We start from the raw sequence: 20,397 nt of genomic DNA on the forward strand, positions 1-20,397 counted from the left end.
ATTGATGTTTATGGTTAGGTACATTCGTGAAACGATTGTGCTTTTTTCCGCAAATGCGCTTTTGTTAAATCATCCCCCGTTTGGCGAAGTTGGCTGTCTTTGTTAGGAAGAAATAGTCTTCACACAGTTCGCAACGAGCCAGGCAGCCCAAACTGCTGCATATACCCTGACTCTGTTGCACAGAACACAAGAGAAGTGACACAATTTCCCTAGTTAAAAGAAATTCATGTTAGTCGGCAATATTAACTAAATATTCAGGTTTAAAGAAAAGCATTGATGTTTATGGTTAGGTACACATTGGTGCAACGACAGTGTTTTTTTGCGAATGCGGTTGTTAAATCACCCGTTTGGCAAAGTAGGCTATGATTCAATGATAAATTAACCGGCACCGCATCGATTATATGCAACGCATGACAAGCTAGATACACTAGTAATATCATCAACCATGTGTAGTTAACTAGTGATTATGTTAAGATTGATTGTTTTTTATAAGATACGTTTAATGCTAGCAAGCACCTTACCTTGGCTCCTTGCTGCACTCGCATAACAGGTAGTCAGCCTGCCACTGTCTCCTCCTTTTAGTGAAATGTAATCGGCCATGATCGGTGTCCAAAAATGCCGATTACCGATTGTTATGAAAACTTGAAATCGCCCCTTAAATCGGCCGACCCCTTAAATCGGCCAACCTCTACTTTAAAGTCCTACTTAAGGCATTTTTGGGGGGTATATGTACGTTACTAGTTATATTATGGAAAAATAAATGTTTACATTTACTTCACTACATTCGTAAATAAAACAATGGACTTTTTACTCCATACATTTTCCCTGACACCCAAAAGTACTCGTTACATTTTGAATGGTTAGCAGAACAGGAAAATGGTCCAATTCACACACTTATCAATTGAACAACCCTGGTCATCCCTACTGCCTCTGATCTCAACTTACTGTTGCGAGTTAGAGTAGTAGAATACACAACGTGCAATTTCGACATTTGTTTGTTCATCAGCCGTTTTCTCATTATGTCAGTCCCTGATATTCAGTTAATAGCCCATGTCAGCTAAACATTTTTAGATCGTTAAGTTACAGTCGGAGCCAAAAGTTTTGAGAATGACACAAATATTAATTTTCACAAAGTTTGCTGCTTCAGTGTCTAGATATTTTTGTCAGATGTTACTATGGAATACTGAAGTATAATTACAAGCATTTCATAAGTGTCAAAGGCTTTTATTGACAATTACATGAAGTTGATGCAAAGAGTCAATATTTGCAGTGTCGACCCTTCTTTTTCCAAGACCTCTGCAATCCGCCCTGGCATGCTGTCAATTAACTTCTGGGACACATCCTGACTGATGGCAGCCCATTCTTGCATAATCAATGCTTGGAGTTTGTCAGAATTTATGGGTTTTGTTTGTCCACCCGCCTCTTGAGGATTGACCACAAGTTCTCAATGGGATTAAGGTCTGGGGAGTTTCCTGGCCATGGACCCAAAATATCGATGTTTTGTTCCCCGAGCCACTTAGTTATCACTGTTGCCTTATGGCAAGGTGCTCCATCATGCTGGAAAAGGAATTGTTCGTCACCAAACTGTTCCTGGATGGTTGGGAGAAGTTGCTCTCGGAGGATGTGTTGGTGCCATTCTTTATTCATGGCTGTGTTCTTAGGCAAAATTGTGAGTGAGCCCACTCCCTTAGCTGAGAAGCAACCCCACACATGAATGGTCTCAGGATGCTTTACTGTTGGCATGACACAGGACTGATGGTAGCGCTCACCTTGTCTTCTCCGGACAAAGTTTTTTCCAGATGCCCCAAACAATTGGAAAGGGGTTCATCAGAGAAAATGACTTTACCCCAGTCCTCACCAGTCCAATCCCTGTACCTTTTGCAGAATATCAGTCTGTCCCTGATGTTTTTCCTGGAGAGAAGTGGCTTCTTTGCTGGCCTTCTTGACACCAGGCCATCCTCCAAAAGTCTTTGCCTCACTGTGCATGCAGATGCACTCACACCTGCCTGCTGCCATTCCTGAGCAAGCTCTGTACTGGTGGTGCCACGATCCCGCAGCTGAATCAACTTTAGGAGATGGTCCTGGCGCTTGCTGGACTTTCTTGGGCACCCTGAAGCCTTCTTCACAACAATTGAACCGCTCTCCTTGAAGTTCTTGATGATCCAATAAATGGTTGATTTAGGTGCAATCTTACTGGCAACAATATCCTGTGAAGCCCTTTTTGTGCAAAGCAATGATGATGGCACGTGTTTCACAGGTAATCATGGTTGACAGAGGAAGAACAATGATTCCAAGCACCACCCTCCTTTTGAAACTTCCAGTCTGTTATTTGAACTCAATCAGCATGACAGAGTGATCTCCAGCCTTGTCCTCATCAACACTCACACCTGTGTTAACGAGAGAATCACTGACATGATGTCAGCTAGTCCTTTTGTGGCAGGGCTGAAATGCAGTGGAAATGTTTTGGGGGGATTCAGTTCATTTGCATGGCAAAGAGGGACTTTGCAATGAATTGAAATTCATCTGATTCCTCTTCATAACATTCTGGAGTATATGCAAATTACCATCATAGAAACTGAGGCAGCAGACTTTGTGAAAATTCATATTTGTGTCATTCTCAAAACTTTTGGCCTCGACTGTAGTTTAGTGGCCACCTATCTAAACTTGTTAACAAGGTTGAATTACCACCCGGGGGGCCTCCATTGATTTTGTTAGTCTCACTCAGATATCAAATAAAAAACTGCAAGACATTTCTCTTCATCCTATGGAATTTTGTATAGAATTGCAGGAAATTAGCTGTAAAACCGCAAATGTTCCTCTCTGTCCCATAGCAAAATGAGTAGAATTGCAGGAAATGAGTTATAAAATTGCAAAACCTTTCTCTTTGCCCCATGGCAAAATCTGTAGATGTGCAGCAAACTTGCTTTAAAACTGAAATATGGGGGGGGGGGACTATAGCATCTTGAGACCATCCTGAAATCTCCAGAGCTTCCACTGTTCTGCCTACAGTTTGAATCCACAAGTGAACCAGAGTGGAAGCTCGTGAGTTCAGCATGGTCATGAGAGGGTACTATGACTATGAATTTGAGAGAGTAAACATTTTTCCTACGTCATTCTTCAGCATTATGTGGCAGGGCTACCTTTTATGTTTCCATTAGGACTAAGGAGTGCACCATTAAGTTGAAACAATATTATGTTACACAATATCAGATGCGTAACTTACTGTACTGCAATGCTTCAGAGACACCATTCCTCTTATCACAGCGTTACTTGCTGATGAATCACTAGATTTCCTCCATCTTGTCTTATTAGCCAATGATGTACTGCCTGAGAGAGAAAATAACTTTTCTGTTATTTTAGACCCTTCTTACTTTTTCTTGTTATTCCTACCTTTCTTTGGACTAAATGACTGTTCCAATTGCTTCCAACTTGCAATCACTGTAGTCCTATGTAAACCAATTAGCCTGGCAAGCATGTTCATATGTAAATATGTCAATTAATCATTGAGGCACTGAATTTTGAAAGGAGGCTGTCAGATACTTTCATTAAACTTACTTGTAGCACATGGAACCAGCAAAGTAACACTGCAGACTGTGGGACAACTGATTTGTCTTTATTCCTTTCATGTCACTGTCAAACATCACATAAGACAAAAAATGTTGTGAAACAAAGTAGTGCACCCAATCATTGATTGAAGAATGACTACAATTAAGGTCAGGTAACATTCTTGACCCGATTCATATTGATACCGTAGACAAAAAATGTGCTCATGAAACCAATTTAAAGGCAACATCCTGACTGAGTCTCTGAGGTTGCTATTGAATCTGATCAGCCTGGTAGGAGTAGAGCTCACCCACTGGATAATATGGATCAGCCTATAAGGCACCTTGACCACTAATATGCCTGCAAGGAGAATTGCTCATGAAACAGCCTACAAGACAGCTTCCTGACTTATCAGCCTCTGAGGATGCTATTGAATCTGATCAAGCTCTGAGGCAGAAAGCTAATCTGATCAGCCTGTCAGGAAGGGCGCACTGTGCATTTTTATATTATCCACAAAACACGATGTGTCCCTTATAATTATACACATTTCAGTTATACAAACTAACAATCAGCATAGATAACTAGCTAGCTTGCTAGCTAGCTAACAAGACTACCTAGCTAAGTGAGCTTGCTAAGCAGCCCTACTAGCAAGCTAGCTAATAAACACAAAAAGATTGCTAATCTACAACAAACCAGTCTGATATATCAGTGATATATCAGTATAAAGTTGCCTTCATTTTGAAAGATGCTAGATATATTACCTTTTTTCCTCTAGGATTCAGCTTTCGGGCTCTGTTTGAATGTGGCTTTGATGACTCATTGTTCCCTGCATGCGATTGGTTCTGGTCTTGGGGGCGGCATGCAGCCTGTGAGACAGTGCTGCATGTCTTCTTCTTCATCTTCTTCGGTGGGGTTTAACGGCGGTAGGCATCTAACATGTTGCATTAATGCCCCCAACTTGACTATAGTAGAAATCCATTATACTTTGTGATACCCCAAAGATATATACCAACATTTTTATAATAATACACCCTTCTGACTACCCAATCCCAATTCCACTACTTTGACCCTATCTGCTCCTGCCCCATGCCAACGGTCTGGGAGGACAGGACACCACCTCTCAACACACTTTCTAACTCTTCAGAAGTCAAATCTCATACACACAAGTACTGCAGCTGCCAACACAACATGTATTTTCTGTGATTGACATTCCATTTCTGAGGTACAGTTCATAACCATTGCTATGAACGCTAAGAAGCCCACCTTACTGAAGCATAGATCACTCCTTGGCCTATTCCTCTGTGCTGGCACAGATCTACTACTCACAGGCATGTAACTTTTTTTTGGTCCACAAAATTTGTGCACTGGGCCTTTAATAGTCCTGTATTGGAGTATATATCCATCTGCAGCACCAGCGCGAGAAAAACTGGGCAAAACTCATCTATATCATAACCATGTCCATCAATGCAAGGCTCAGGTTCCGAGATCCTCACCATACCTCCCACCTCACTTAAATCTCCCTCATTCACTTCCATTTCAAATCAAATCAAATGTATTTATAAAGCCCTTCTTACATCAGCTAATGTCACAAAGTGCTGTACAGAAACCCAGCCTAAAACCCCAAACAGCAAGCAATACAGGTGTAGAAGCACGGTGGCTAGGAAAAACTCCCTAGAAAGGCCAGAACCTAGGAAGAAACCATCTTCATCTTTATCAAATTCCAATTCAGCCTCTGCTTTCCTCATTCTCTTCGACCTCTTCTTCCTCATTTTCCTCCTCCATTCCTCCTTCGAAATCCCACCTTTCCGTGTCCCTGTCCTAATATTCTTCTCCTCCTGGCTTTGCTAGCGGCCTGGTGGCATCCCGATGTGACTCCATCTCATAATCATCCTGCTCAACTCGAAAACGTGTCTTCTACAGGCGCCGACATTTTGAGAGAATGAGCAGTGTTACAACTCCCAACCAGCCTACACTCTCCTCGAATGTTCTCTCAGACAGGATCAGACTGCCTGCCAGGTGCTGTTCGGGGCTTAAATGCCCCACGAGCGCAATAATTTGGTAAAAAACTACATGCGCTTTAACGTGTAGGAGCAAGCATGACCAGAGATGACCAGGCACGTAGGATGTCGGCAAAGCTAGGGAACGTGCGGACAGACTTGTGCCACTATCGTATATAAATCGGCGACGAGAGAGGGAGGGGAGCAAGTGCTGAACATTCTTCTAAGCATACAGTTCAGTTCGGACTAAAGGGGGATACGATAACCTATTTGGCACCAAACAGGAATTACGGTAAAATAGCCTGTATCATTTTACAATTGTGAAGTTAGCCAACATTTGTATTTGTTCATTTAGAATGAGAAGGGATGTGTTTATAGACATAGATTTATTTATAGACTTTAGTAAATAGTAGTTAACAGGAGGATGCTCTGTCAGGATTAGTGGGGTATAGAATAGAATAGGATGAAACGTGATGTATGCATGAAAATGAAACCTGTATCATCACCACTTTCTAAAATACATCATAATGTCAATATCAATCTAGGGAAACGTTGATTTTTTTCTCATTTGAAAATTAGAGTTTAAACTGATAGTGAGATGAGGGAGGAAGGAAGAAGAAGAGGGAGGGTTTTATCATCATGTCTTTTGCTGCTCAAACCAGATAGTCTACTGTACAGTAGAGGTTGAATTTGTGCATCTCAGGTAAAATATACTCTGCTGTCTATGCAGCTGCTAGGCTTGAGGTGTTTCAGCTGTTTTAGTTCGTCACTTCTAATGTATTAAAATGCTTCTGTTTTTATTTTTCTCTACAGGTGGTTCCTCTGCAAACTGCTGTTTGGACTGCCTACATTGTTTACCTTGCAAATGAGAGCCTAGTTTTGGAAGGAGAAACTCAAACAAAGTATTTAACTTGGAGTTATTTGATCTTTCCTGAGGAAGTCAGACAGTGAAACATAATTCAAGATGGAGAATATGGAAGATGGGAAGGTAAGCAACACATTAGGTCTGTCATCTTCTCTTTTCTCACATCTTCTCACATCTACTATTCTCCAGTGCTTGACTTGGACTGAAATAGGTGCTGGTACTCATTTTGGGTGCTGATACTATTTATATTTAGGTGCAGGAACTCCACAATACTTTTGAGCTAATATTCTATAAAAGGTGCAGGAACTCAAGCAGTATTAATTTTGAGGTGCTGGTACTCAGCTCTGGTGAGCTACTGCCCAAGTCGAGTACTGGTCTTCTCACAGAGTTACTGACCACAACATATGACTTTTTTCATTTATTCATGTTGCTTCTTTTTGTTGTTGTTGCAATTAAAGTTTGTCATGTTTCCTTCCACAACATAACAATGCAATTGAATTACATCACCATTTGAACCACATTAGTTACTCTACCATAACACCAGTTGTGCAACAGTATTTCTGCTACTACTCTTCTCCACCACCTCTTTGTACATTATACATGAATTTATCTCTGGTGACTATTTCATAAACAATCCTCATCCACCAGCACTGTTTCCTGAGGAAGAGTAGAGCATTGTGCTTTTCCCTCCCTGTCTTAGTCTCCCTACCTTTAATGAGTCAGTCAGAGAATGGTATTTATGAGAAGGAGATGGGTGAACACTACTTTTCCTCTCTGGCATGTAGAAGAACAGGGGCTGGGGTGGAAGGGAAGTGGGAGAGGAGAGAGGAAAGAGAGGAAAGAGAGAGAGAGGGGGATAGAGAAGGAGAAAGGGGATTGGCGGATGCTACAGATACAGGTGGCATGTCTGAACTTGAGCGGGTCTGTTTTATTCTCTGGCCTGTACCTGCATGTAGGACTAGGAGAGACAGACAGAATGAGGGAAGAGAGAGTGATATGTAATAAGGGAGGTGGGTAAAGCAAATGATGTGTGAGGTGAGAGAAAGGAGTAGAAAGAGCCATATGATAGAGGGAATAGCAATAGCAATAGTAATAGTGTGACAGAGGGATAGAGTTATAAGCCCTTGTAAACAGTAGCTATGTGGTGATTATCCATTAGGCCTATGTAACCGATGTGAAATGGCTAGTTAGTTAGCGGTGATTCGCGCTAATAGTGTTTCAATCGGTGACGTCACTCGCTCTGAGACCTGAAGTAGGGTTTCCCCTTGCGTTGCAAGGGCCGCGGCTTTTGTGGTGCGATGGGTAACGATGCTTCGTGGGGTGTCAGTCGTTGATGTGTGCAAGGGTCCCTGGTTCGAGCCCGGGTTGGGGCGAAGAGAGGGACGGAACCTACACTGTTACACCTAGATTGGCCATCAGACCCCCCATGATGAACCCTGTGACCTCAGATCTCCATACATTGACTAAGCAACACAAGGCTTTCCTTATTCTCTATCACTTACATAAAGTGCCCCTAACAACACTGCTAACCTAGTCATGATTACGCTCTTAAACCACTCTAAAATTACAGATGTATTGGATGCTTATTGTTACCAGTTGCTTCTTCATATGGTTGTCTATCTACAACATGGCTTGTCTTTTGAAACAGGTTGCACACTGTTGGTTGTCTTTCTCTTCTTTGTGGCTGTTAGGCAATGAGACTTTCGTACCAACCGTTGATGTGAAATGCTGAAACAGGAAAGGGCCTTCCCCAAACTGTTGCCACAAAGTTGGAAACACAGAATCGTCTAGAATGTCATTGTATGCTGTAGCGTTAAGATTTCCCTTCTCTGGAACTAAGGGGCCTGAACCATGAAAAACAGCCCCAGACCATTATTCCTCCTCCACCAAATTTTACATTTGGCATTATGCATTCGGGCAGGTAGCATTCTCCTGGCATGCGCCAAACCCAGATTAATCCGTTGGACTGGCAGATGGTGAAGCATGATTCATCTCTCCAGAGAACGTGTTTCCACTGCTCCAGAGTCCAATGGCTGCGAGCTTTACACCACTCCAGCCGACACTTGGCATTGCGCATGGTGATCTTAAGCGTGTGCGGCTGCTCCGCCATGGAAACCCATTTCATGAAGCTCCCAACGATCAGTTATTGTGCTGACGTTGCTTCCAGAGGCAGTTTGGAACTTGGTAGTGAGTGTTGCAACCGAGGACAGACAATTTGTACACGCTAGGAGCTTCAGCACTCAGCGGTCCCGTTCTGTAAGCTTGTGTGGCTTACTACTTCACGGCTGAGCCCTTGTTGCTCCTAGACGTTTCCACTTCACAATAACAGCACTTACAGTTGATAGCTCTAGTAGGGCAGAAATTTGACAAACTGACTTTTGGAAAGGTGGCATCTTATGACGGTGCCACGTTGAATGTCACTGAGCTCTTCAGTAAGGTCATTCTACTGCCAATGTTTGTCTATGGAGATTTCATGGCGGTGTGCTCGATTTTATACATCTGTCAGCAACGAGTGTGGCTAAAATAGCCAAATATACTAATTTGAAGGGGTGTCCACATACTTTGTATATGTAGTGTATATTGACTAACAGCACTGATGGGAAATGAGAAATGTAACAAATAGGGAGGTTCAAGACCCTCGTAAGGCATCACAGTAAAATGGAGGGATGTATTGCAAAAGGAAATAGCGAAACGGTATTATACTGGGAAAGAAGTGTTAGTCTGTGGACATTGGAGGGTTGGAGTTAAGATCAGAATGAATGGTGGATTGGCCACTGTGGGTGAAAATCCAGCACTTGCAGAAAGATGAAATGAGGAATAGAGAGACAGAAAATCAGATGGACAGATAATAGGATGAGAAACAGAAGGACTCCATTATACATCAGAAATCATTTTTCCGGTCATGTGACAAACACACACGCACACACACACAGCAGGCAGGCACACATTGACATAAATGCACATGTTGATATATGGTTTGTGTAAGACATGTGCTTGTCAACAAGCTTTACAGGCTTTTTAGTATAGTACAGTATCTATGGTATACACACACTCAACCATGCTACTCACTGTTTATTATCGATGAGTCACTTTACCCCAACCTACATGTACAAATTACCTCGACTAACCTATACCCCCGCACATTTACTCGGTACCGGTACCCCCTGTATATAGCCTCCACATTGACTCGGTACCGGTACCCCCTGTATATAGCCTCCACATTGACTCGGTACCGGTACCCCCTGTATATAGCCTCCACATTGACTTGGTACCGGTACCCCTGTATATAGCCTCCACATTGACTCGGTACCGGTACCCCCTGTATATAGCCTCCACATTGACTCGGTACCGGTACCCCCTGTATATAGCCTCCACATTGACTCGGTACCGGTACCCCCTGTATATAGCCTCCACATTGACTCGGTACCGGTACCCCCTGTATATAGCCTCCACATTGACTCGGTACCGGTACCCCCTGTATATAGCCTCCACATTGACTCGGTACCGGTACCCCCTGTATATAGCCTCCACATTGACTCTGTACCGGTACTCCCTGTATATAGCCTCCACATTGACTCGGTACCGGTACCCCCTGTATATAGCCTCCACATTGACTCTGTACCGGTACCCCCTGTATATAGCCTCCACATTGACTCGGTACCGGTACCCCCTGTATATAGCCTCCACATTGACTCGGTACCGGTACCCCCTGTATATAGCCTCCACATTGACTCTGTACCGGTACCCCCTGTATATAGCCTCCACATTGACTCGGTACCGGTACCCCCTGTATATAGCCTCCACATTGACTCTGTACCGGTACCCCCTGTATATAGCCTCCACATTGACTCGGTACCGGTACCCCCTGTATATAGCCTCCACATTGACTCGGTACCGGTACCCCCTGTATATAGCCTCCACATTGACTCGGTACCGGTACCCCCTGTATATAGCCTTGTTATTGTTATTTTATTGTTGCTCTTTTATTTTATTTAGTTTATTTAGTAAATATTTTCTTAACTCTTTTTTTTCTTCTTAAAACTACATTGTTGGTTAAGGGCTTGTAAGTAAGCATTTCATAATAAGGTCTACTCCTGTTGTATTCAGCGCATGTGACAAATGCATTTGATTAGACACACACATACTGTAGTATTCTGCACTGTCACACACTGTGCTCCTTACTCACTCAGCGACTCCCTTATTTAGTCATGTTAGGAACTGTGACGGTATTCAGTACAGTAAATGATGTGCTCACACACTCTTTCTTGCTATCTTACTCAACTATCATGACACAAGGCGAGACCCAGATGCAGACACAGGAGGCAGATGGTTGGAGTCTTACAATGTTTAATAATCCAAAGGGGTAGGCAAAATAATGGTCGTGGACAGGCAAAAAGGTCAAAACCAGATCAGAGTCCAGGAGGTACAGAGTGTCAAACAGGCTCATGGTCAAGGCAGGCAGAATGGTCAGGCAGGCAGGTAGAAAGTCGATAAACAGGCAAGGGTCAAAACCAGGAGGACCAGAAAAATGAGAATAGCAAAAAGCAGGAGAACGGGAAAACCGCTGGTTGACTTGGAAAAACATAAAACACAAACTGGCACCGAGAGACAGGAAACACAGGGATAAATACACTGGGGAAAATCAGCGACACCTGGAGGGGGTGGAGACAATCACAAGGACAGGTGAAACAGATCAGGGTGTGACACTCAACATTAAAGCTGGAATCCTTAATGGTCAAACTGCCATGTCAGTTTGGGCTATTACAACAACCTTAGAAGTTACTGGAAACAACGAACACTGTATTTTTTTCCTCAGACATCATTGCAGCGATAGAACAGCAGATTAGGTACTTACATTTTTTTACCACGTTGGGCCCTTTATATTTATTTTTATTCATTGAACCTTTATTTAACTAGAAAGTCAGTTAAGAACAAATTCTTATTTATGATGACGGCCTACCAAAAGGCATAAGGCCTCCTGCAGGGTACGGGGGCTGGGATTAAAAATAAAAATGTAGGACAAAACATATATCACGACAAGAGAGACACCACAACACTACATAAAGAGAGACCTAACACAACAACACAGCATGGCAGCAACACATGACAACACAGCATGGTAGAAACACAACATGTCAACCACAAGGTAGCAACACAACATGGCAGCAGCACAACATGGTAGCAGCACAAGAGTCAAACACCCCCCAGCCTGTCCTGCAGCCCGTACCTCTATCAATAGTCAAAACACTCTCACCAGCCTGTCCTCCAGTCCGTACCTCTGGAGACAGTCAAAACACACTCAACAGCCTGTCCTCCAGTCCGTACCTCAGGAGACAGTCAAAACACACTCACCAGCCTGTCCTCCAACCTGTACCTCTGGCAACAGTCAAAACACACTCACCAGCCTGTCCTCCAGCCCGTACCTTTGGAGACAGTCCAAACACACTCACCAGCCTGTCCTCCAGTCCGTACCTCTCGAGACAGTCCAAACACACTCACCAGCCTGTCCTCCAGTCCGTACCTCTGGAGACAGTCCAAACACACTCACCAGCCTGTCCTCCAGTCCGTACCTTTGGAGACAGTCCAAACACACTCACCAGCCTGTCCTCCAGTCCGTACCTTTGGAGACAGTCCAAACACACTCACCAGCCTGTCCTCCAGTCCGTACCTTTGGAGACAGTCCAAACACACTCACCAGCCTGTCCTCCAGTCCGTACCTTTGGAGACAGTCCAAACACACTCACCAGCCTGTCCTCCAGTCCGTACCTCTGGAGACAGTCCAAACACACTCACCAGCCTGTCCTCCAGTCCGTACCTCTGGAGACAGTCCAAACACACTCACCAGCCTGTCCTCCAGTCCGTACCTTTGGAGACAGTCCAAACACACTCACCAGCCTGTCCTCCAGTCCGTACCTTTGGAGACAGTCCAAACACACTCACCAGCCTGTCCTCCAGTCCGTACCTTTGGAGACAGTCCAAACACACTCACCAGCCTGTCCTCCAGTCCGTACCTTTGGAGACAGTCTAAACTTGGTGACTTACACAACATCTGTTTTACACAAATCTATAAAGATTTACATAATCTCATGGGGATTATTATTTTGAAGGGGACCCTGTTTTACCGTCTTTACATATCTTACTTCACTTGTAGTAGGCCTATTCATTCAGTTTTCAGATTGTTTTAGATGACTGGGTATTGTAATGTCACAAGGCCAGAGTGTCCTTCCTAGAGAAATACAATATGCCTGATTAGTACTATCACAGAACAGAACATAACACTTATATCAGTGTAACTTGGGTAATGAAACCCTTAGAGCATTTTATTCTTATGGCACTGGCATCTGCGTTTTTAGTGTTCGCCCAGGTTACCTCCATATGTAGTCATTCTGTGTCAGTTGGTCTTTGATTTGAATTATGTTCCAGAACTAGGCCTCTTAATTATGCCTCCTACACATACAGTACCAGTCAAAAGTTTGGACACACCTACTCATTCAGTTTTTTTTATTTATTTGTATTATTTTGTACTATTTTATTTGTACTATTTGTACTATAATCATAATCAGTCACCTGGAATGAATTTCAATTAACAGCTGTGCCTTGGTCGAAGTTAATTTGTGGAATTTCTTTCCTTCTTAATGCGTTTGAGCCAATCAGTTGTGTTGTGACAAGGTAGGGGTGGTATACAGAGGATAGCCCTGTTTGGTAAAAGTCCATATTATGGTAAGAACAGCTCAAATAAGCAAAGAGAAACAACAGTCCATCATTACTTTAAGATATGAAGGTTAGTCAATCTGGAAAAAATTTCAAGAACTTTTAAAGTTTCTTCAAGTGCAGTCACAAAAACCATCAAGCGCTATGATGAAACTGGCTCTCATGAGGACCGCCACAGGAAAGGAAGACCCAGAGTTACCTCTGCTGCAGTTCATTAGAGTTAACTGCACCTCAGATTGCAGCCCAAATAAATGCTTCACAGAGTTCAAGTAACAGACACATCTGAACATCAACTATTCAAAATAGACTGTGTGAATCAGGCCTTCATGGTCGAATTGCTGCAAAGAAACCACTACTAAAGGACACCAATAAGAAGAAGAGACTTGCTTGGGCCAAGAAACACGAGCAATAGACATTAGACCGGTGGAAATCTGTCCTTGGGTCTGATGACTCCAAATGTTTTATTTTTGATTCCAACCGCTGTGTCTTTGTGAGACGCAGAGTAGGTGAACGAATGATCTCCGCATGTGTGGTTCCAACCGTGAAGTATGGAGGTGACACTGTCAGTGATTTATTTAGAATTCAAGGCAGACTTAACTAGCATGGCTACCACAGATTTCTGCAGCGATACGCATTCGCATCTGGTTTGCGCTTAGTGGGACAATGACCCAACACACCACCAGGCTGTGTAAGGGCTACTTGACCAAGAAGGAGAGTGATGGAGTGCTGCATCAGATGACCTGGCCTCCACAATCACCCGACCTCAACCCAGTTGAGATGGTTTGGGATGAGTAGGACCGTGCTCGGCAAACTCCTTTAAGACTGTTGGAAAAGCATTCCAGGTGAAGCTGGTTGAGAAAATGTCAAGAGTGTGCAAAGCTGTCATCAAGGCAAAGGATGGCTATTTTGAAGAATCTAAAATCTAAAATAGATTATTTTTTATTTTTTTGGTTACTACTTGATTCCATATGTGTTATTTCATAGTTTTGATGTATTCACTATTATTCTACAATGTAGAAAATAGCAAAAATGCAAACTTTTATCCAAACTTTTGACTGGTACTGTATATTAGGACCGTTATGATTTTACATTCCTGTACACACATAGCCTATATCTCATAACATTAAGACAAAGGAGATGATCGTGGACTACAGGAAAAGGAGGGCTGAGCATTCTCATCGACAGGGCTGTAGTGGAGCATGTTGAGAGCTTCAAGTTCCTTGGTGTCCACATCACCAACGAACTATCATGGTCCAAACACACCAAGACAGTCGTGAAGAGGGCACAATAACGCTTTTTCTCCCTCAGGAGACTGAAAAGATTTGGCATGGGTCCTCAGATCCTCAAGAAGTTCTACAGCTGCACCATCAACAGCATTCTGACTGGTTGCATCACCGCCTGGTATGGCAACTTCTCAGCCTCAGACCGCAAGGCATTACAGTGGATAGTGCGTACGGCCCAGTACATCACTGGGGCCAAGCTTCCTTCCATCCAGAACCTCAATGCCAGGCAGTATCAGAGGAAGGACCTAAAAATGGCCTAAGACTCCAGCCACCCTAGTCATAGACTGTTCTCTCTGCTACAGCAAGGCAAGTGGTACCAGAGCGCCAAGTCTAAGTCCAAAAGGCTTCTTAACAGCTTCTACCCCCAAGCCATAAGACTGCTGAACAGCTAATCAAATGGCTATCCGGACTATTTGTATTAACCTCTACCTACATGTACATACTACCTCAATTATTTCAAGTAACCTGTGCCCTCACGTATTGACTCTGTACCGGTACCCTCTGTATAAAGCCGCTCTACTGTTATTTTATTGTTGCTCTTTAATTATTATTTTTTTGTTAATTAAATTATTATTATTTTTTTATTGTTTTATTTCTACATTTTTTACTTCAGTTTATTTGAGTAAATACTTTCTTAACACTTTATTGTTGGTTAAGGGCTTGTAAGTAAGCATTTCACTGTAAGGTTGTATTCGACACGTGACAAATACAATTTGATTTGAATTGAGTTGATAACAAGACTGTTTTCCATCTTCAAAACAAATTGTTTTATTTGTACCCATTGTGTTAAACTATGACAATTCTAGTGCCTGACAGAAACAGTCTGGCCAGTCAAAGAACCAGAGTTACATATATCAGTACAAGAACAGACTGTTCAGTCCAGGACAATACAACACAAAGCACTCTGTCTTGGTGACACTGCTTTCACACTGTGATATAAAGGGAACTGCCAAAATAAAGGAAACACCAACATAAAGTGTCTTAACAAGGCATTGGGTCACCTCAAGCCAGAACAGTTTCAATGAACCTTGGCATAGATTCTACAAGTGTCTGGAGGTGACACCATTCTTCCATGAAAAATTCCATAATTTGGTGTTTTGCTGATGGTGGAGAAAAACTCAGGCACCTCTCCAGAACCTCCCGTAAGTGTTCAAATGGAAATGGGTACTGTGATCCTGGAAGAGACCACTCCCATCAGGATAGAAATGATTCACCGTAGGTTGAAGGTGATCACTCAGAAAGGCTGGGTATTTATTGGTGTTTACCTTGCCCTCTATAGGATTGAGTGGACCTAAACCATGCCAGTAAAATGCACCACCACAGCAAAACAGAGCCACCAGCCCAGAACCCTCATTTACTCAAGTGTTTCCTTTATTTTGGCAGTTACCAGTATGCTCACTGTTCCCTCATATCAATCTATCAATGTCCTGTGCAGGTTCACAGAGCCTGTGTATGATAATGTTATTGATACTGCCATGCCGTGTTATTGTGTCATTTTGGTGAAATATGTAGATATTAAGTCTGGTGACGCGGTGGACAGAGACCATATGATGTAATACTGCTCTCCTGAGAGGAAGCTCACTGTGTCTCCTGTAGCAGACATACAGACTTAACCAGGGGTTCTCAACTGATTTTGCCTCGGAACCCAAATTGAACCAGGTTGTCTCAGTTGCGACCCATTATTTGCATCGCGAAAAAGAATCAGCAATATATAATCTAGAACTTTTTTTTATGCTATATTAAAGGTAAATGTAGCAATTATATGACAAGAGAACAATATTCCCACCTCTTTCATTGTCATTAATTACATTTTGCACAAATTCTTGATGAAGAATGTTAATAAACTCACTGGCTTGAGACCATAAAATCAACTAAAATAGTGCTGCTAGTCTATATATTGATAATACTGTGATTGAAGAAAAGTTAGGTTAGAAGATTAAATTATTTACAAATGTAAGTTCATTATAATTTCTACAGCCTTTCTATCTGGTTTAAGTTGTTTAAGTTCAGACTGGAGAATTTCTTCATTTAAAAAAACCACCCGCAACCCACTCAGACACCCACAACCCAATCTCCCGTGACACAAATTTGGGTCAGTGTCACGTCCTGACCAGTAAAGGGGTTATTTGTTATTGTAGTTTGGTCAGGACGTGGCAGGGAGTGTTTGTTTAGAGTGTTTCGGGGTTTGTTGGGCTATGTTCTTATGTAAGAGGGGTGTTTGTTTTATGTGTTTCGGGGTTTGTGGTTAATGTTCTATGTTAGTATATTTCTATGTTCGTTCTAGTCTTTCTATTTCTATTTTTAGTTAATGGGGTTGATCTTCAATTGGAAGCAGCTGCTCCTCGTTGCTTCTAATTGAAGGTCCTTTTTAAGAGGGGTGTGTTTTCTATGTTTTTTTTGTGGGTAGTTGTTCTTTGTTTAGTGTTTGTGCACCTGACAGGACTGTTTTGTTTTGTTCTTTTTTTGTATATGTATTTATTTTTCTCCTTCTTCAAAATAAAAAGAATATGAGTATACATATTCCCACTGCATTTTGGTCAAATCCTTACGAAATCGTGACAGTCAGGACCCACCAGTTGAGAATCACTGGACTTAACAACACCCATTGATTGGTTATAATGAAAGTCTGTTATGTGGAAGCGCTGGATATTTGACATCACTGCCTTATGCTGTGTTTATGTTGGAAATTGATATATTAGTATCTGGTTCAAAGACGTATAATGTTTTCAAAGTAGCAAAAAAATAAAACAGCAATTACAAATTCCCTAAAAGGCTTTTTTATGTTCATTGGACAAATTCTAAAATCAAATTCTAAAATCTATGAAAATATCTTTACCTTTGAGATTAGTTGTTGTCTCTCTGAGTCAACAAAACAAAGTTATTATATTTTAATATGAAATACTGGTGTTATACGGTATGACAAGATTTTGTTACCCTGAATACACTGGAACAGAATAGGATTCGCACCCATTAAATGTTATTAGTAGTCTATTAATAGTAGGCTATACAGTGATAACACTTAATCAAAGTTTAAAAGTTATATTAACTCCCTCTCCCTTTCTCTCTCAAACATGTTTTGTTACTAGTTCCTTGCTAATGTTAATAATAATCACTTTACTATAATTTGAGCCCGCGGCAACGCTTTACATTGCATTAAGTTGCGTTATTACACGATTATTACATGATAGTTAATGTTGTATTTATGCATTGTTACACTGTAACTGGTAAATTTCTATTCAATGGAGGTACACAAATGCAATTTCAAGATGCCTACACAAAATAGCAACATAAAATGCCCATCAAACTACTTCAATTCAAACTTGTACAGTCTTCATTTTTCATAAAGTGACCCAAATATGAAGCAGCTATTAACTAAATTCATAATCCATTCTTAATCCATAATTGTGTGTGTGTGTGTAATATTATATTAACTAATATAATCCATCAGTATTCCCTTAACTGCAGTGCAATAAAACATTAACTACAGTGTAATGGTGCAACTTAATGTTAAGTGTTATCCACCCAGCTTTATATCCTATCATATCCCATTCTGTTGCTGCCAGAAGCATGAAACCATGAAAACAATACCTTGCTTTTCTTCTGGCTAGTCTTTTCTCCCTAGCAACTGGATCTGCGTTAATCTTTTGTCTGTGTCGTGCAGCCCTCTCCTTATTAGACAACGGCATCTACAGTATAAAGATAATGTGCCTTGAAAAAAACTTAAAATGCCGTAAAATAGTTTAAAATGATAATATTCAGTATTAATACAACTAGTAAATATGAATTATATATGAATTAAATTAAATGATTCAATGTTGTAAACTAGTGAAAACATGGGGTAACAAAGCTACTGTCATTCAGAATAACAGGTGACATTGTGGTATAACATGAAACTTTTGTTGTGCTGAAGGACAAAAGTGTGATACTGAAGGATGGATTTCATACTTTAACATATTTAACAAGCAGTTCCTTGGCCACCTACAGTTGAAGTCAGAAGTTTACATGCACTTAGGTTGGAGTCATTAAAACTCATTTTTCAACCACTCCACAAATTTCTTGTTAACAAACCATAGTTTTGGCAAGTCGGTTAGGACATCTACTTTGTGCATGACACAAGTAATTTTTCCAACAATTGTTGACAGACAGATTATTTCACTTATAATTCACTGTATCACAATTCCAGTGGGTCAGAAGTTTGCATACGCTAAGTTGACTGTGCCTTTAAACAGCTTGGAAAATTCCAGAAAATGATGTCATGGCTTTAGAAGCTTCTGATAGGCTAATTGACATCATTCATCTGTACAAACAATAGTACAGAAGTATAAACACAATTGGACCACGCAGTCATCATACCGCTCAGGAAGGAGACGCGTTCTGTCTCCTAGAGATGAAGGTACTTTGGTGCGAAAAGTAAAAATCAATCCCAGAACAACAGCAAAGGACCTTGTAAAGATGGTGGAGGAAACAGGTACAAAAGTATCTATATCCACAGTAAAACGAGTCCTAAATCGACATCACCTGAAAAGTTGCTCAGCAAGGAAGAAGCCACTGCTCCAAAACCGCAATAAATAAGCCAGACTACAGTTTGCAACTGCACATGGGGACAAATATTGTACTTTGGAGAAATGTCCTCTGGTCTGATGAAACAAAAATAGAACTGTTTGGCCATAATGACCATCGTTATGTTTGGAGGAAAAAGGGGGAGGCTTGCAAGCCAAAGAACACCATCCCAACCGTGAAGCACGGGGGTGGCAGTATCATGTTATGGGGTGCTTTGCTGCAGGAGGGGCTGGTGCACTTCACAAAATAGATGGCATCATGAGGTAGGAAAATTATGTGGATAGAAAATTATGTGAATATATTGAAGCAACATCTCAAGACATCAGTCAGGAAGTTAAAGCTTGGTTGCAAATGGGTCTTCCAAGTGGACAATGACCCCAAGCATACTTCCAAAGTTGTGGCAAAATGGCTTAAGGACAACAAAGGTAGTGGAGTGGCCATCACAAAGCCCTGACCTCAATCCTATAGAAAATGTGTGGGCAGAACTGAGAAAGCGTGTGTGAGCAAGGAGTCCTACAAACCTGACTCATTTACCCCAGCTCTGTCAGGAGGAATGGGCCAAAATTCAACCAACTTATTGTGGGAAGCTTGTGGAAGGCTACCCAAAACCTTTGACCCAAGTTAAACAATTTAAAGGCAATGCTACGAAATACTAATTGAGTGTATGTAAACTTCTGACCCATTGGGAATGTGATGAAAGAAATAGAGCTGAAATAAATCATTCTCTCTACTATTATTCTGACATTTCACATTCTTAAAATAAAGTGGTGATCCTAACTGACCTAAGACAGGGAATTTTTACTAGGATTAAATGTCAGGAATTGTGAAAAACTGAGTTTAAATGTATTTGGCTAAGGTGTATGTAAACTTCCGACTTCAACTGTATATAAAGTAATGACCTTGACCTATAAAGATTATCTGTCATGTTCGTCGTAATGATGGGACCAAGGCGCAGCGGGAATGTGTATGCTCATCTTCTTTATTTACGAAGAAAACCAAAACAAACACTTAATCAAAAACAACGACGAAAAACAGTCCTGTGAGGCACACAGCTACACTTGGAACAACTACCCACAAAAACCCATGAAAAAACACCCCTACTAAATAGGACCTTCAATTAGATTCAACGAGGAACAGCTGTCTCCAATTGAAGGTCAACCCAATAAACTAAACATAGAAATAGAAAAACTAGAACAAACATTGAAATATAATAACATAGAACATTAACCAAAAAACCCTGAAACACATAAAACAAACACCCCCTGCCACGTCCTGACCAAACTACAATAACAAATAACCCTTTTTTACTGGTCAGGACGTGACAGTACCCCCCCCCCCCCCCCCCCCCCCCCCCCCAAAGGTGCAGACCCCGGATGCACCTCAAACAAAAAACACAAAATAAACACAAAATAAAAATAATCCCAAACTAAAGGGAGGG

At 41.6% G+C, this 20,397-nt stretch overlaps 1 protein-coding gene and 1 long non-coding RNA gene across 4 annotated transcripts in view; one reads left to right on the forward strand and one right to left on the reverse strand.

Annotated features, from left to right (window-relative positions):
* Window positions 1-2,919: 2,919 nt before the first annotated feature.
* Window positions 2,920-5,135, reverse strand: LOC115176692 (uncharacterized). Its single transcript, XR_003872265.1, has 3 exons — window positions 4,305-5,135; window positions 3,556-3,630; window positions 2,920-3,327 (listed from the first exon to the last, which is right to left on the reverse strand). It is a non-coding gene; the product is annotated as an uncharacterized LOC115176692 (long non-coding RNA).
* Window positions 5,136-5,605: 470 nt separating this feature from the next.
* LOC115176691 (solute carrier family 2, facilitated glucose transporter member 1) overlaps window positions 5,606-20,397 on the forward strand; it is a 34,034-nt gene continuing 19,242 nt past the window's right edge. For 2 of the 3 annotated variants that reach the window (XM_029736889.1, XM_029736890.1), the window contains exons 1-2: window positions 5,606-5,832; window positions 6,354-6,528. In XM_029736889.1, coding sequence (XP_029592749.1) covers window positions 6,505-6,528 — 24 coding nt within the window. In that variant the 5' untranslated portion in view covers window positions 5,606-5,832; window positions 6,354-6,504. Of the gene's footprint in view, window positions 5,833-6,156; window positions 6,244-6,353; window positions 6,529-20,397 lie in introns of those variants that run through there. The other variant, XM_029736888.1, reaches the window with a different exon arrangement.

This window comes from Salmo trutta, chromosome 37 (assembly GCF_901001165.1).
Source record: "Salmo trutta chromosome 37, fSalTru1.1, whole genome shotgun sequence".
Lineage (NCBI taxonomy): Eukaryota > Metazoa > Chordata > Actinopteri > Salmoniformes > Salmonidae > Salmo > Salmo trutta.